Here is an 18,546-nt window from a genome sequence, read left to right as displayed (position 1 = left end):
CCGGTCAACCCTGCTCCCCGAGGTGGGTTGACCGGATCCAAATCCGAAGGATCCGGATCCAGATTCGACCAATCGAAAGGGTGCGAATCCAGTGGATCCGGTGGATCGGGATCCCGATCCTACCAATCGAACATACCCTTACATGGACATTTTTTTTACGGGCGGGCGAGCGGATTTTTTTTTTAAAATATATTTTTAGTACATGTAAATACACTGTACTGCCTTTAGACACCCAGTACATCGGCATTATTATGCAGTGTTATGCCATACATGTTGTATAAAGGGATCACTGGCTAATACTTTGAAACATTGTGTGGCAGAAATGTGACTTAGAAGTATATGTGACTCAGCCCTCCGGACCCAATGAACAGTGCTATGGCAGATGTGTTGAGTAAAGAGTATGGTGGCAAATCGTGAAATCTACATTAATTAATTGGAGCATTGTACAGCAGAAACGGTAAAGGGAAAACAGACTGTGACTTGTAATGGGGAGAAAGACTTAGTTTTTGGTGCAGTATGCTCTACTAGTACTACGGTAAAAAAAAGTTACGGTCGGGCTGAAAAATGTACGGTCGGTCGGGTGAGTCGAACCACAGACTTTTTTCAGTGTGGCCTAATAAGTATATGTTATCGCAGCAACCATGCGATAACAAATTTATCACATGGCCCACAGAGCAGACCATTGGGCTGCTGTTGAAATTAGCCCAAATGCTAACACATTATGACCACAATGTATATTGATGTGCTATCATTATCAAAACAGGAAAAATGAAGATATTTCTCCTACACCCTAACAAAAAGTCTGCTACAGGCCATCAGAGAGTATACAGTACTGAAAGACGGAGACAGAAAAAAAGTGCCGGCACCGCATCGTCATAGCAATAGACATGGCAACGACAATAAATACAGCAGAATCATAATTTCAGTTGAAAAATCAAGAGTGCTACCACAAAGAGTTTCTTCATGTTTACATGTGTATCAGGAAGTTGTCAAATACAGTACTGCAACAAGTGCAAGTATTTGACGACTCCCTGGTGTGTAATTCTGAGGACAATTTTTCTTCTTCTTTTCTCAGCTCCAGATAGCTGTATTTTTCATTGCAAAACATTCCTGAATTGTTGTGTTTGTTGTTCAAGCAAAGGTGAAGGCAGAGGACAGATGAGCCTGGTAAGAGTTTTGCGTGGCACATGAAGACCACACACAGGCAGTGACTTTGCGAGGATCTGAAAACGCACGACGCTGAGTTGAATTTGTGTTATTTCAAATAATTGTTTGTGATCACAGTACCACTTCGAGCAGAACTGAATCTTATCCAAAAGCTTACCGACGGTCAGGCTGCCAACATGACTGAACAAATGATCCCTGCAAGCACCACACGGCAGACGTCCGAGGCCATGTCCATCTCCAAAAAGAATTCCATCTTCGTCTCAATGCTACACTGCGACTCGTCGTAGAGTCGTACATTCTACAGAGTCGTCGTAGTCACGCGAGGAAAGCCGAGATCGCCACTTTCGACCACGCGTTCACATGTCACACTGCGCCGTACAGTCACCATGCCCACCATGTTCACATCCCGTAGATTTCACGCGTACAGTCTCAGTCAGGGTTGTCACTGACGACGGGCTTTGGACGCGGGCGTTGGACTGATATATTGCCCCTCATACAGACCAGTGATTGGCCCGATCCAAGGAAACACTCACGTGACATGTGATAATATTATTTATTCAGCATTCTATTTATATCTAATATTAGAGAGGTTCCGGGGTACGATTTTCCGTGCCAAAATCCGTATGGGCGCTACGGATTTTTTCCAGGCGTGCTCCATACGATTTTTCGGCACGGAGAATCCGTGTGGACTGGCTTTCATACGAACCATGTTTCGTATGGAGATTTTGCGTCATCGGGTGCAGAAAGATTTTTCGCGTACAAATTTGGTACGAGAAACATCGATTTTTCGCGGGAAGTTTTGATTTCGGTACAAATTTTCAAAATAAAAAGGCATGGCGCGGGAATGTGACGTGTTTGCGATCGTAACCTAGGCAATGACGGCAAACACATAAGTTCCGTACCCCGGAACTTTTCACTGCTCGAAAACGACGTATAAAAAATCCGTAGAGCCTCCACGGATTTTGGCACGAAAAATCGTACTCCGGAACCTCCCTAATATTAGTTATCACTCTCTTATTATTGACCCCCACCGAAACTTGTGATCTCTAAGCGGTCAAATATCAGCATATATTGACCGCTTATATTGACCACTTAATATTGACCACTTAGCCCGAGGACTTAGGGGCCGTCCAAGGTTACCAATAATATTTTCAAAACGAAAATTTTCGTTTGGGGGTGGGTGGGTTTGATAGTTTCGTTTTGAAAATAATTATTGAATGCAGATGCCTGGTGAATGCCCAGTTACTTCTGGGTGTCGAAAATTGACGTCAATATTTAATTGGAATTCGTTTTACCTGCAGAAAAGGTGGGTGGGTGGGTGGGGGCTGAAAAAATACTAAAACTTTTCGTTTTGTAAAAACAATCGGTAACCCCGGACGGCCCCTTAGAACTTTTTCCTGAACTTAGAAAAAAATTAGAACTGAAAGAAGAAAAATCTGAAGCCAAATGTTGGGATTTGAACCCAAACTGTCAGATTCTCAGTCAAAGAACTTGGGGAACATACTACAAGTGACAACTGAAAACTTCTGTTTATAGAGAAGTAATGTCCAATGTAAACGGCATATGTACATACAGTCAGACCTCGCATAACCGCACACATCCGTTTTCCACAAAAATATCCGGATAGGCGAGGGAACCGGATAATCGAACACACATACTGTATGTAAGCATGGCATATGCTGTACATTTGTAACCAACTATTTTCTTCCGGATGGCGAGGGATCCGGATAAACGAGGACCGGATAAGCGAGGTCTGACTGTACTATGTACTATTACAATAGTATTCATTTCTTCCTATAAACACAGATAAAACAGGTTAGGTATGCCATGTCGTGATAAATCTATTATTGCCCTCATAATCGGTCAATATATGAAATATAGACCTCGTAAAAGACCTCGGGGGACCTCGGTCTTTTACTCGTTCTATATTTCATATATTGACCTCTTTAATCGTGCAATAATAGATACATATAAATAGAATGCTGCTACTCTCCACACATACAAAGATTTCCAGCACTACCGCACCACACAGCATATATACTCGTTTCAGTTTTTGTTGGCTTTAGTTGAATGGTTTTTTTCACCCTGAAGATGGGCCATGCCCGAACATTTGGTGCATTCTATTTATATCTAATATTATTTATTTTATTTGGAAGTGAAGTGAACTTATGCAGCGAAGAGACCGTGGTTGGAGAGTTTGAAGTGAGGTACCCTGTAATGTTCTTTGTTCCGTTGGGATTGTAACTGTTAGCTTGTGCTCGTTTTCGTTGCGCTTGCCTTCCCCTCTTTGGTCTTTCCATAACCTTGAACCTTCCAAGTTGGAAGGCTGTCGGTTAGCGCTACGGAGATGTGTTGAAGCTAGGTGTCAGGATGTCGAATGTCTCAGTACTCTGTCAGTTTTGTGCCTAGTTGTTGCACTTTCTGACTGTATATAGTATCTGGTTACAGTGATGGAGAGTTACTCTTAACTCGTATCCATTAGTAGGCATTACGTGCTTTTCCTTTCAACATAGACTGATATTACTTCATTTTAAATTATATTTCCGTAGCATCCGAGCATCTTGAAATCAATACGAGCCGCTGGTTGTGAGTGTGTAAAGAATTAAAAAAATGCCGAAGCACACCACATAATATTATAACTTCTGCTGCTTCTAGTGTAATTACCTTCAATCACTATTGCTTTTCCTTTGCTACATGGAGTTATCACGCAAGATTATAGTGAGTGGCATCACCACTGTTCACAATACAGAAGTAATGACGTCACTGCCATACACAGTACCTTCCTCCAGCAAGCTGGTGTCCCATTGCTGCGGCAGCCGAAGGAACCGAACGTGTTGATTGCATGGCAGTTCGGAGGACACCATTGCCTCAACCAATGCAGCCCTGATATTGTCAGCCTCCTCGTGGCCAGTACTCGTAAGAACCAGCGCATCCGTCTGATGAGATTCTAGACCAACACAGAACAGGCAAGAAAGCACAAGCCAGCTCCGGCCAATTTGAGTTTTGTAGTTTACTGGTTGCCGGATGAGTTAAAATGTGGTAACCCTCAGTGCGTTACTTGGCATAATGACTGTTTCCTCTCTCCTTGGAGACGTAGTGAGCACAATGGTCCATATGCACGTTGTATAGATGTCCGAAGTTCTGTACTAGGGCCATGGGTGTGTACATACCCAGTTGGGTGTTCATTGTGGGTTTTACATGCGCATTTGACAAATTAAGCACAAAAATCCATGGCAGCGGACAATCGCTTTTCCAGCTTCATCACTTTGGATACACCTAATGACAAGCTAGATCTTTGTCCGAAATATTTTCTGTCATAGGCCAGCCTTGCTCTAGTCCCTGAGCTGCAGGGATGGTTTAGCTGTCATCCAAGCAGCACTGACTGTTCTTCACACTTCAAAAACTCATGCTTCCTGCGAAACTAAACAGGCTGGTGGGACCCAGTCCTCACTGCACCCACACACTTCACACACAAAGTAGTACACGGTGAGCCTCAATGCATCTAATATTCATAAGTCTGAGGGGTGACTGAGAAGCAATCTATTGATCATCGATACATGTCATGCAAAAGGTGTCAACAGTACTTGACAGTACCTTTCTGTAACAAACTAATGTATGTGTCCAATGGACGAATGATGAAGTCGTCTTTGGGAAGATTATCCAGCTCGAAATTCATCGTAAAGTCAGAAGTGTTGAGTTGGAAATGAAATTGATAGATTTGGTCTTTAGAGAGTTGTGTCATATCACAGGTAAGCAATATAATCCCCTTGGACTCTTCTCCTGCTTCTGGAATATCTGAAGAAGAAACGAAATAGAAATAGATTAATCATGGCAATGATAGCGGTATGGTATAGTTCGTAATCGGCATAACGGATGAGTACTGACTCTGCATGAAATGAAAATTTGGAAATCTATATCGAATTTACTGGACCTCAAATTTCCAATGTCCCTGAACCCCTTCTTCCTTGAACCTGTTCCGCTAGCACCTGAACCTAAGTAGCTGCTATCAATTGAACATACAAGTAAGATCAGAATGTTTCACCTAAGTTATTGCTGCAGCCAGATGTGTAAAGCCCATATATTTTACTTGGGCTACATGCAAACTATATTTTTCATTATTAACCCTTTCACTGCCAGCTGACCACTCAAGGTGACAAGGCGCTCCCTGCCAGTAGTGACTACACCCAATTTCCAAAACTTGCTCCGATCGCTTCGATTTTGGTCTCATTCGATTCTCCCAGGCGTAGTACATAGGAAATCTGTAAGTATTATTCGAATCGGCCCAGCCATTCTTGAGTTATAGTGATTTGAAGTGCGCCAAGTTGGACTTTTGCTGGAAACAGAAATGAATGGGAGCGATGGGAGAATCGAGAACGACCGCACAGTCCGTGCATGCAGTACAGTGTACAGTGCACACGCCTCGTCACTCGAACTGCGCGTACAAAATTGCATACTTAGGTATGCTGGCGCAGAACAAATTCGCTCGTAGAGGAAGACGAAAGCGTCTCACCGCCTTGTAATTTCACATGGCCAGTAGTTTTTCGACGCTGAAGACGATGGTATAGTCCGCGACGCTGCGACCCGACCAAAACAACCCGAAATTCATACCCTGAAAAAGCGCTGAGCGCAGAGCTCCTAAATTTTGTCGTATGGAAACGGGACTTCGGGTCTCAAGGGCACGAACATCTCCTCTCTCAGATAAAGCAATTCACTCGATGCGATATTCTACAATTATTTGACCTAGCCACGCCGAAATGCACTGCCATGTCGGATTCTCCCATCGGAAGTATAGAAACTTGTTTCCAAAAAATCAGCGTCTGGGTGCGAGGGAGTAAAGTTACTACTGCCAGGCTGTCAGCTGAGCTGTACACCCCACCCCCTCCCTGCCAGGCACTTTTTACCTCCAGCTCGAAAAATCGAAAGGCCTACTTTTCCTGGATTTTTCGGTACTTTCTGTACGGAATATCGCTTTCCAAAGTATACATCGTAGGTAGACAACTCACAAAGGAAGTCATTGCCATGGAAAAAAATCGCAAAATCCGAAGTACAAACGGGCTGCGCGATCTAACGCCAGCCGCTGTGCAAAAACATGTCATGCGAAAGTGCGCCGCATGCGCTACATACACTATGTACACGATCGGCCCGAACACTCGCGAAGTAAAGTTAGTTAGTTGTTGTTTTGGAGAGAGAAGCAGATCCTTTTTTTTTTTTTTTTTTTTTTTTTTTTTTTTTTTTTTTTTTTCGTTCGCAGGGATTGAAAGATATGCCAGTGGACAGGAGAGCTACAACACTGGAAGCAGAAGAGATGGCTTGCGGAATCTTCTCTATCTTCGTGGCAACAGGACTTCAGTCGCGAGAGACTTTCGTCCTGTCGTTGCGGACGAAATTCTTGTTGCTGCCACCAGAAAACTCGGAGAACGAAACGTTCGTAAGTCGTTTGGCGAAGCGGATCGTGTCGGTGAACGGCTGCGGAATGTTCTGCCGCCATGGTGGTCGTTTGTTCTCCCAATTAGCAGCAGTCCAAATACTTTTCAACTTCGGAGAGTGAAGCGCTTCCCTGTTCCGTTGACAAGCGCGGCGTTCGCGGGTGTAATTCACTTTCGCATCAGCTTGCAGTAGATCGTCAGGTATTGAGCCAGAGGTAGGTGTCGTTGTAGAAAGAATATAATTATGTTGTAGCTGACATACCTGTAGTGTCTCTTGACCGTGCTGGTCGCCATTGTAACGTGGTAGTTCTTAGAAAATTTTAGTTCTGGACCCAGTGACCGCCGCCAGCGCTGTTTCCGTCAAGTTTGCAGTGAATGCGTCCGCGAGGAATCTATCGTCTGGTTGTCTCTACCCGTGACTCCAACCGCCTATCGCAACGGATAGCCGCCTGGAGTCTTGGGTAATAGCTAGGCATCAAGTCTGAACCAAATTCCATGCTCCGTGCAATGAAAGTTGACGGGAAAGAGGAAAATACTCGCACCGACTCAGCGAGGTGGAAGTGCGTGAGAACCGGTTTCTTCCTCGCCGATCGGCTAAAAATCGGATGCGCATTTTCAACGACGCTGGTTCGATTTTTTTCAAATGGCAACCCATACTTCTGGAAGCGTATTTCGATGGGTATGGACATCTTCCAGGGCCCAGTGGCCGTCTACCACGGCTAAACATCTCCAATATTCGAAAATAGAGGCACAAACTGGGTGAGGTCTGCCTGTCGACGGAAGTCGACAACAGCACTGGGGACTGCATGTTTACTCGTCGACGCAAGTCGACAATGGCACTCGAAGTGCATGAATGCGCTGTCGACTGCAGTCGACAACGGCAGTGAAAGAGTTAATGTAGCAAATGTTGCTAACTCATACTTAGAACATGAAAAAAAGAACTTGCCTGTGCCTTCACTAGCTGTCCCGCGGCTGACATCTACCTTGCTTGCAACTGGTGGTGCTGTACCAGATGAGGCCGTTTGAGAAGGCGACACCTTTTCAGTAACCTTAGGCACGAGATTCCAGGCCACAGGCTCCCTGTCGTCCGTTTTCTTATCATCGGCTTGCTCCAAAAGGTCGTGTCTCTTAGCTAGAGGAGAATTACCACCAGCTGCTGCGTTGCTATCAACATCATCTGAACCAAGCAGACCGCACAGCAGCAATACAAGCAGCAGTCACTTTCATAGCACTGACCCCACACCAAGGATGAAATTACAGACACAGGGATGTAACACCACCGGGTCAACTGATCGAGTGTTGCTTGGATAGTATCACCAATGCATGGGTTGAGTTAGAACCAAAGCACCCAATCAAGAGGCTACTAGGGAAAGGTACTGTATTCTGTGCCTGGTTGATATTCCATTGGGTCAAAGCCCTGGTTTCTTCCCTTCGAGGGGCATTGGTATTCACTGGAAACGTATCTATCACATACAGCAACACTTGACAAAACAGTTAAAAGTTATTTCTGGGATAGAACTGTTATAGTGATACTTTCCTAAGCAAAAAGCTCCACTGCTTGAAGAATACACAATGCACAAATGTAGAGTTTTGCCACACAACAAGGAGAGAGGAGAAAAATTCGTTGCAAAATTCCGAGTATCACGCTTGTAACACGAGTCCTCATGTGAAACTGCAAAACTCAGAGTTTCTCTTCGAAGTAAAACGGAACATTTTCCTCTCTCCTGCTGTATGAGTCTTATGGTCTTAATGCATGACAGTGCCAATTTCGTTCACACTACCTTTTTCATCCAGATGAATAGCACTCCTGTTATCAGGTTGGCCGCAAGTTTGTAATGCATCGTTCGACTTGGGAGTGCTTGTGTCACTTTGTTCCTGGGTAGAAGGAACTTCGCGGTTTTCGGAGGTACGTTCAGCAGCAGTGTGTACGTCACCGTGACAATGGTCATCCTGGTCACACCGACCGCCAGGAATAGCAGGCATGGACTGCTGTGTCTGCAGCCGCCCTGCAGCATGGCTGCGCGTGTTCTGATCTTGCCGAGCAAGTCTCTTTTCCTCCAATTTCCTCTCTTCTTCTTGTACACGCCAGCCATCCAAACCTAAACAAAACACAGTCATTCTGGTGTCACCTGGAGAAGGTTGTGATACTCAACATTACTTTTAAAACGACATTATTTTAACACTGAATGGACAGTCGATTCCTGATACAGGTGGAATCCTGATAATTCGAACCTCCAAATGCCAGAAAAAAACTTCTAATTATCCGGACATTCTAATTATCCAAACATGAACCCACAACACAATATGTATGTCAAAATGCTCCCATGGTCACGTAGAGTTGCGCTATGGACCTTAGACACAGATCTCACGGATACTGAACTGACAGGCACAGCCAGCTCATGCAAACTGCACTGACCAGTACAGTGTACAGTGAACTTCGAATTACACGTTGCTAACTTCGAATTATCAGCACAAATCCCACACATTTTCTATGTAAGTGGAATCCATGGAACTTCGAATTAACCGGACATGTCCGGTTCGAGGTTCGAATTAACAGAAAATGTTATGTAGGAATCGTATTGACAGAAATCGGTCCTGGAAAAACTTCTAATTAAGCGGTGTGTTCGAATTAAGCCATATTCGAATTATCAGGATTCCACCTGTATAACGAACACAGGAGATTTAGCTCTGCAAAGCCGAAGTTCATTGTAACAGACATGCACTCCCACTACACAAACAGAAAGTCTTGACTGCCACGTGGCCCATAACTGTTTGACTGCACTTGGTTTAAGATACGGTTCGTTATACTTGAAGTACACGAAATGGGTTCCCTACAAAGGGCCAATTTTGTATGGGTTCAAACAAGGACATGGACAATGGTTGTTCAGGAGAGCACTGCTAGTTCTGTTGTGCATTGTCATGGCATGTATCTTGATATAGCAGAGTATTACATGTAGCTGCTAAATATAGGTGTTTGGACACGGAAGAAGAGTTGGTTAGTAGTTTCCTGCCATATTGAATACTTCTGCAACATTGGCCGGTTTTGCCTTTGTGCATTGACGTGCCTCAGACGGCGACCACCCGGTGATTGTCCGAGCGGTTATCTGCGGTTTTTCTTTGTTTTCCGTTAAACCGTGCAGCGGAATTGTTTTACTGTATTTTTATTCCAATTGTTTCCTTTCGTCTGTGTTTGGCTTCTGATGTGCTGTGTGCTTTCAACCTACCATAAGAATCGCTGCGATCTCATTATTCCTTCAGATGAAGCGTTCTTGCAGTTGTTGCTAAAGTCGGTTTTACGTTTATTTCTTGTACTTGAGTGAAAATATCGAAGAACAACACCTATCGAAAGGCGTGTGTTGTGTGAGTGTCTACAGGGACTTCATTAGCAGTTAGAAACTGGATAGAAGGGGTGTTCTCCATCACTCCGAGGCCTTGTTGCTGTGGATTGCCGATAGTGGATTCGGTGGATCCCGTGATCCTCCATAACAGCGGTCGCATGGTAGCAGAGGATGGTTTTCCAGTAGTGTCAAAGTGAGTAGACAGTGGAAGTGAGTTTCGATATCGAAGATGGAGGACATTGACACAAGAGTCGAGGGTAGCGCGGAGGACGCGGTAGAAGAGTCGCAACAGCGCGGCAAAACGCCTCAGCAATCGGATGTTGTGGTAAGAGATGATGGCATTGTCGTATTGCGCAAATGGAAGGCGCAAGCAGAGGGAAGCTTCACCAATGCCAGGAGGGCGCTGTTAGTAACCGCACACAATGGGCAGCTGGAGGATGTAGAAGCGGAACACTCGCATCTACAAGGCTGCATGGAGGAGGTCGTAGCGGTCACCGACGAATTGTTGAACATCACCAGCGATGTCAAAGAGAAGTTACCATTGATAGCAGAACTGGAGACGCTACAGGCCGAGTACAGTGCCGCAGTTCACAATCTGCCTGTTCCTTCGTACGGGACCGGAGGCGGAGGCGATCAGAAAGTCACTCAGGCGCGACAAGGAAATGATGTGGTGTCCAGCCAGCGAAGATTTACTGAGAGCGGTAGATCTACTTGTAGTCGTAGAAGTCACACACGGACCTGGGAGTCGGCCAGTGCAACTAGTCCTAGATACGCGGAAGCAAGTACTAGAGGACTCGCGATGAGCGTTCTAGGTGATGAGCGCTCTGAGCCTGAGGAGGCCAGCTTTCTCCGCGGTATCGGAGGCTTCGGCGGAGTGCGAGGAAGATAGATGCCCGTGGCCTCGTGGCCTGGGTGAAGAAGATCCATGGATGCGCCGGTTATTCGCAGCGCACTCGGACTCCCCAGACTCGGAGACTCGAGACACGCGCGCTGAGTCACTAGACCAAGACCAGGGTTTCACCAGCTATGGCCAGGGACGACTGTTCACGAAGGAGTCTGTACAGCGTAGTGCCAGCAGCAAAGGAACAACGGACGTCGCAAACCAAACATTACTGCTAGCTTCGAAGGCTAGCGAAGCAATTGCATCAGCAGCGTCAGTGCCCACAACGGTGAGTGCAAACATTAATTCGACAACCACGGTACTCGCTTCCGGAAGATTGTCATCAATCACAGCCATTGGCATCAGAGCCAGCGCGCCTACACTGACCACAGCCAGCGCGTCAGCATCACTTCGGAACCTGCCAAGTACGAGCCGACCCGCGACTGCGTCTTGGGCAGGCCACAGCCTACGTGCACCGGTGTCACATGCAGTCATTGCCAGTACTGTCAGTAGTCAACCATATACAAGGAGCGCTCCAGTGCTACCAGCAGCGTCAAGTTCACACTTTGGAGACCATCAGCAGTTCCAGGCTGCCATGCCCAGGGCAATACCACCTCCACCAGCGTTTGCTCCACTATGAAGAGAGCATCAATAGAGATGTTCACAGGAGACAAGAGGAAGTATGAGGAGTGGAAGGCGTCCTTTATTGCCTGTGTCGATTCGTCACCAGCTACACCAGAGAATAAGTTCCTCCAGATGAAGCAGTTCCTGGGCGGGGACGCGTTGTAAGCCGTCACCAATCTTGGTTACAAGCAGAGAGGTTAAGATATAGCCAAGGCCCGGCTAGAGTAGAAGTTTGGTGGTAAGCGCCGTCAAGTCGTAATGTACGTGGAGGAGCTGGCTCAGTTTATCGCCATCTCTGGAGAAGACCCCCAGTGCTGCCAACCTTCCATATTTTTCCGTATTCGTACGGAAATTCACTCCTTTGTCCGCAGTACGGAAATTGACCGAAATTGTACGGATAACTGAGAAGTATGGATCAGCTCACTATGAACCGGTTTTTCTACATGTACATGACATGGTATGCATGTCATGTAACTGTACATGTACATGATGAGTACAGTTTGAATGGATATGGTCCTGATTTATCAATATGAGTATACATGTATCCTTGTCCTACCAAACCCAGCTACAGTGCATGCCACAACCACAAATTGCACAATTATGACTACTACGGTCTGCATGGCTTCATCAGTACACAAGTCATGTCATGACTATGATAGTCTGTACACAAGTCATGACTACTACATTGTAGTATGTTATTGCATGCAGAGCACATAAAACTGCGGAGTGCACCTAAAAAACAGTGTTCCTGACTGCAACCTCAAGCCTCAGACAGAGTGACAAAGCTTACAGGCGCTGTGTGTTGCGCATGGTTGCTTGTTGCACTGGCCACACCCGCTGGCTGTCCTCACATACAGGTAGCTACAGTTCGTGTGACGCATTACTTCCTGGGACCAAGACCATGCATGTACGACCCACTGAGCACCCGGTACCCCAAAGACTACAAATGTCGCAAGAATACATTATAAATCATGGGATTAAAAATGATTGGTAGTATGGAAAACCACTTGAAGATGCGGAAATTCAGCTGTCCGAGTACGCAAATCAGACCGAGCAGGTTGGCAGCACTGGACCCCAGGGAGCTTGAACGCTTTGCAGATTTACTTGAAGTCGTCGCAGTGAATCTGCAAGATGCTGCCAGATGGTCATTTCACTGAGCTTCAGGCTTAGGACATTCTACATGAAAATGCTAGGGAAGCTTTCTGAGAAGCTCGTTGCCCAATACCAGCGGTGGCTATTTGAGCAACGGAAGCAAGAGTCGGTACTGGCTCTATTAGAGTGGGCTACCCAAGAGGCGGAGCCTCGTTACGGCAACCGAGACAGTACGAGGGATGACACGGTCCCATAAAGCAAGATGGAGCAAGCCGACCACGAATGCTAGCGCCAACAGAGAAATGGCCAGGACGTATGCCAATTTCAGCACCAGCCCAGCCCCGCAGAAGTCACCGAAGTGCCCACCTGTGAAGGAGGTCACGGCATCTGGTGGTGCAAGGCATTTCTGGAGATGGACAACTTACAGGCAGTACGTTGTCCACACAGTGCAGGCTGTTACCGATGGGGGAGCTAACAGGAGAGTTCGTTTATCATAGTACATCAGTCAGCACTGCAGTCCTCCCGCTTCTCCAGTTGGACTAAGCTTGTTCGAGTGCAGGCTTGGGTCAGGCACCGCCACTAAGCTATGGTGTAGGCATAGTCCCTGAAGAGATAGTTCAACATTATCTTTAGACTTCCAAACTTACGCTTCCTGTACTACACAGGCTGGTATAAGCATCCCCCACTGTACCTACTTACACATTTCATGTACAAACTAAGATATGGAGAGCCCCAGAACATTTTTTTTTAAATATTTTGGGGTTCTCCACGTGCTAGTTTGTACATGAGAAACTAGTTGGTTTATAAGTGGGTAGATGGGAAAAAGTCTGAAGAACAAAATGAAGAGCTGGAATGCAAAACCTGCTAAGTGCCAAATTTGAGAAAATCAGATTGTCAGCTCAGTGTAATCAAAATATCTAGGGACACCTGCATGCAAAATTTAGTATTTTTTTAAATCCGCACTCTGCTGCATATCATTTTCGTACATTACCACAATCGTCCTGGCCACTAATTTTCCCAGCTGCACTATTATCAACCATGCACAAGTAGTTGATAAATATGGTGGTAAAGACACACCTGGCAATATGGCGGTAAACACTCTCCCGAGTCAAGCTCCGTATGAAGACATCCAAGAAGAAGATTGCCTGATGAGTCCAGCGGGGACGAAACGTATGTCGCAATTGAGCTATGTTGTTGCTGTGTCATCTTCTATGTGCCATGCGCTACTTGATGTACCAGCCTGCTATGTCGGATACCGCCAACCATGCATCGACTAGGCGCCAGGCGAGAACTGATGGTGGTGGTGGTGGTGGTGAGAAGGAGAGCTCTGTGCCAGAACTTTGCAGCTTAGAGAGCGTGTGTGGGCAGGCGTGTGTTTACCGCCATATTGCCAGGTGTGTCTTTACCACCATTCAACCATAAGTACAGCTACTGTGGTGTCTTCAGCTTCATTCTCCCATGCCCTAGTAGGCTGTTTAAAAAAAGGCCTATCGTGGTATAGAACGGGCTAGATCAAAAACAAGAAAATTCCTCACCGGCACCTTGGTCATGACGATAGTCGCTGTATTGGCGTCTTGGCAATGGATACTGAGGGTTTCCAATGAACATTGGCCCAGGATGTACTTGTACAGCAATGCACACCCACAAAACAAATCACCATACAGTAATAGTGAAATAGGTGAGGGGTCATAACTCGTCCACAAAGGTGGCTAGTTAGGCCACCTAGAATTTATTCGTTGTTTCAGGTCACTTCATTCATCTGTACCAGGGTCGGTCGATCGGTCGATCGGTATATTTTTTATTTTTTTATATTGGAAAACCTTACACACACACCATCTTCAATCCCATTGGTCTCTTCGCTGGAATTACAATGCTTCTCAATCACATTTTCGGCCAGGAGCCGTCATCAGGATTGAGGAGAAAAGCAAGTGAGGCAGACCTATAACAGGCAACACAAAGTGGAACGAAACTACACCATACGTGATAAATTGCACGATACTTTCGGCACAGGCATACACACACACACACACACACACACACACACACACACACACACACACACACACACACACACACACACACACACATACCCATGCACGTGCCAAAACACTGAGACACACACTCATACTCACACTCGCACCAACACTCACACTCACAGAGGCTCACACTCCAAATCACACCCACACCCACACACGTGTAACTAAAGACACACACAAAATATACCAATGTGCTTGAAAACCGTGACAAGGTGTGAATAGTGGTGGGACTATGAAAAAGAAGGAGAGATGAGATTCCGTCGCCAAACTGCACTTACGCTACAACATTGTGCTGAACTACTGGTATATAACAATGGCGTGAACAAGCACACATGACAACAGGACAGGACAGTGGCAACAGTAACAATGATAATCATCCAAATTTTCACATTGTCAAGCAACATCCAACCACGATCACGGTTCACCTTAGGATTGCGTCAGGAGATGTGGATTGCCTCCCTTATCCGGCGGTTCAAGTATGACACTTCCGTTGCGAGTATGGATGGTGATGTGAAGGGAATGAATGGTGCTGTGGATGGATGTTATAGTGGTTGGTGCAATGCGTAGTGCTCTCCCCAGGGCTTCTGCGATGCACAGACTCTTGCTTCTCGGTAATGTTCCTGGACCCGCTCTCTAACACATCGCTCCGTCTCTCCCACATACTCCTCCCCACAAATGGAACAAAACATTGAATAGATCACATTCTGTGATATACACTGACCGTCACTCATACCAACATCACATGCACGTCATTCCACTGGCCTCCTCTTCTCTTCGCCTTCCTTCTGTACACTTCTCGGGGGCACTCTGGACTGGCAAACGAGGAAGACACCAACATGTCTTTCAGGGACTGACCAGACTGAAAGACAACACGGACATTCTTGCTGCACGACCGAACTGTACGACGAACGTCACGGGCTAGGCAATCGTTGATGAATGGGAGTTTGAGGATGGATGAATATGTATTCTTTTTGCGGTTAGTGGTTTGTCTTGGCACGGATGCTCTGCGTTTCGCTGCTTGTATTTCTGGTTGTGGATAGGCATTCTCTTGCAGTAGCTTAGTGATCTTCTCTTCTCCCCTACTTCGGCCCTGTTCTGTCGATGCGTTGTTGTAAGCTCTCTGAAATTATTGCCGGGCTACAGACTTCTTGACATCCATTGGCAATGACGACATGTAGGACAAATGAACACCACTGTGACTTGGCTTGACAAACAGCTCCGTCTGGAGAACACCACTCTGGACACTGATTGACAAATCAAGGTAGCTGATGGTGTGTGAATTTGCGTCATGAGTGCATTCAACGGTGAATTTGATGTCAGGATGTCGGTTGTTCATGAAGGACACAAACTCCACTAACTTCCGACGACCATGCAACCAAACCAAGATACAATCATCAATGTATCGACGGTACAGACGCGGTTTACATGGGAACAATGCCAGCGCCTCTTCCTCCAACTTTGACATAAAAATGATCGCTAAAGAAGGGGCAAGATGATTCCCCATCGCCAAACCTTTACACTCCCTGAACATACTGCTGTTGAACTCGAAGTAATTGGACTCCAGAACAAATGTTAGCAGCTCACGAACATCAGACAATGACAAGTGATACATGTCTACTTCGTCTCGATGCTCCTCCAGTAGCTTCATCGCAGCGTCGATACTCTCGGGGACAGGAATGTTGGAGTACAGAGACACGACATCCAGCAACGCAACAATACAGTCGGACGGAAGACTACCAAGGGTTTTTTATTATTAGTTTGGTTTAATTAAACTGCCATGTGCCATGTGCATACATGTACAATTGTGCACATCGAATATCCAAGCTTTTGTCCATCAAGCCAGTCGATCAAATCTGATTGTAGACGGTCAAGCACAGTCATCGGGCCCAGGTCCCCTCCAGGACCAGATCTTGGCCTCGCAGGGAAACGAGTCTGATGAGCAGCTCTCACCAAAACTTCTGTCCATGAGCGACGTGGTGGCGGAGCTGATGCTGTTTCAGGACCGATTGCGGATCGGAGATAATAGAAGACAACGGCGTTACCAAGCGCTGCACCCTGTCATTTTGGCTGCTTCCGAGGTCGATGTCTGGACAGCTGAAAATCGATCGCGACCTCCGGATCAGGAATGATCTGCTCAGAAACCACTTCAGCTACCGTCTGAAAGTTTTCGACGCCAAAGGCCCTCCCGTCGTGTTCCGTCGAACACGAACACACTCACCGCTGGCATTCTTAGAGAATGTTCTATTTCGTGCGTGGTTGCTCTGAACAATGCTCTGCGGAAGCAAAATTGAGATGTGAGAATGTTTGAAGCCTATGCCTGAGATCCTTACGGAAGCATTCCTTGCTGCTTGCTTATTTCGTGCGCAGGGTGAGGATCATTACTAACATCATTAAGGTCGAGTGCGTACATAATCTAGTCATGCACATTTTGCATGCACAATAAAACAAAAACATTTTGTGGTCGGTTTAAAAAAGACGGTCGGTCGGGTGACCCAAAACAACGAATTAATTCTGTGTGGCCTTATATCTAAATACTTCTCTAAAAATATGTCCCCCGCACACTCCATAATAATTGGTCCTAGTCTTAGTGCAACCAATGCATCAGTCACCGAATTGAGTGACGAGACATCAGATTTCACTTGTCATGATAAAATAGTACATGTGACAAAGGGCATAAAGTCTCCTTATTGAAGATAAAAAGTGCAGCATCATCAAAGAGCTGATTCAGAGATATCACTGTCACCTGGTCACACGCTGCAGCACTGTCACTCGGCTCTGTTCATACACCCACCGATTCACGAGTGAAAAAGTTGGATCATTTTCACGGACTAGTATGGTGCATGATTGCAGCACAGATGCATATTGCATGAATGCAGCTAATATGCATTCTTCATCCCACATACCGTATTACCGTAGAATCCCACGGATAAGCCCACCCGCGTATAAGCCCATGCCCGCGCATAAGCCCAGGGTTTGTTCGAACATCACAAAGCTTCATCGTACAAGCCCATGGGCCTAGGTCATACCGAGAGTCCATAAATTTTGGACTCTTGGCCATACCATGTACGTAGTACATGCACATTAGTTTTTTTTGGTACATTTCAGCACAATCATCGGTTGTTTTTGTTTGCACAGTGGTTTTCAGCTATGTACTTCTCACTTCCTTGATACTTTTCAATAGCACAACTTGGTGTCGGCGTATAAGCCCATGCCCGCGTACAAGCCCATGTTCTCGTATAAGCCCACCGAAATGTCCTTGTGAAACAGATAAGCCCATGGGCTTATCCGCGGGATTCTACGGTATCTCCATTATACGCACAGGGCTTATATTTTTTCAGTCAGTCCGGACCCTGAGCTTAGATTGGAGACTGGGCTTCTACTAGAGACTGGGCTTATAATTTTTCAACCACCTGGTACATGTACATTGCCTATCATTTTTCATTATATCAGTAGCAGAAAGTTTCCCAGAAGGTACCCGGACTGCAGTTTTGTATTTCCTGGTACACTGAGTCTGTACTTTAGATCTCGGGGATCACAGACTTTTACCACAGCGTGTGTTTATGTGATACTGTGTGACGTCAAACATGCATTAACATGATTCATACAGTTCTCCATTATAAGCCCTGCGCTTATATTGGAGACTGCGCTTGTATATCTTCGAAGCCCTCTTGGAGTGCGCTTATAATAGAGACTGGGCTTCTACAAGAAACTGCGCTTGTAATAGAGATAATACGGTAAAATATACCGTATTTAATATGACATTGTGATGTGATGTTCAAACTTGTCAATTGACGTACAGGGTGACTGCACCATATCACGTGCCATGCTAGTTTCAACTTCTTTTTAAAAACACTTACCAGGAACAAGTGCAATACATTCACTCTGGGTATAAAGTTCAGTGGTAGTTGACTCTGTGCCATAGGACCCAGCCGGATAGAAAGCTGTACGGCCCAAGCGACTTGTAAATCCCTTTGGCTGCCGCG

At 45.9% G+C, this 18,546-nt stretch overlaps 1 protein-coding gene across 1 annotated transcript in view; it reads right to left on the bottom strand.

Annotated features, from left to right (window-relative positions):
* LOC135827064 (uncharacterized) overlaps positions 1-18,546 on the bottom strand; it is a 55,254-nt gene that overhangs the window by 15,111 nt on the left and 21,597 nt on the right. The window contains exons 6-11 of the mRNA XM_065339591.1: positions 18,421-18,546; positions 14,063-14,149; positions 8,375-8,692; positions 7,540-7,770; positions 4,762-4,962; positions 3,947-4,114 (exon numbers count right to left, since the gene is read on the bottom strand). The exon at positions 18,421-18,546 is cut by the window's right edge and continues 21 nt beyond it. Of these exons, the coding sequence (XP_065195663.1) occupies positions 3,947-4,114; positions 4,762-4,962; positions 7,540-7,770; positions 8,375-8,692; positions 14,063-14,149; positions 18,421-18,546 (1,131 nt within the window). The remainder of the gene's footprint in view (positions 1-3,946; positions 4,115-4,761; positions 4,963-7,539; positions 7,771-8,374; positions 8,693-14,062; positions 14,150-18,420) is intronic.

This window comes from Sycon ciliatum, chromosome 1, assembly GCF_964019385.1.
Source record: "Sycon ciliatum chromosome 1, ocSycCili1.1, whole genome shotgun sequence".
Classification (NCBI taxonomy): domain Eukaryota; kingdom Metazoa; phylum Porifera; class Calcarea; order Leucosolenida; family Sycettidae; genus Sycon; species Sycon ciliatum.
The sequence above is the reverse complement of the archived record's forward strand: the minus strand, read 5'-3'. Positions and strand labels throughout refer to the sequence as shown.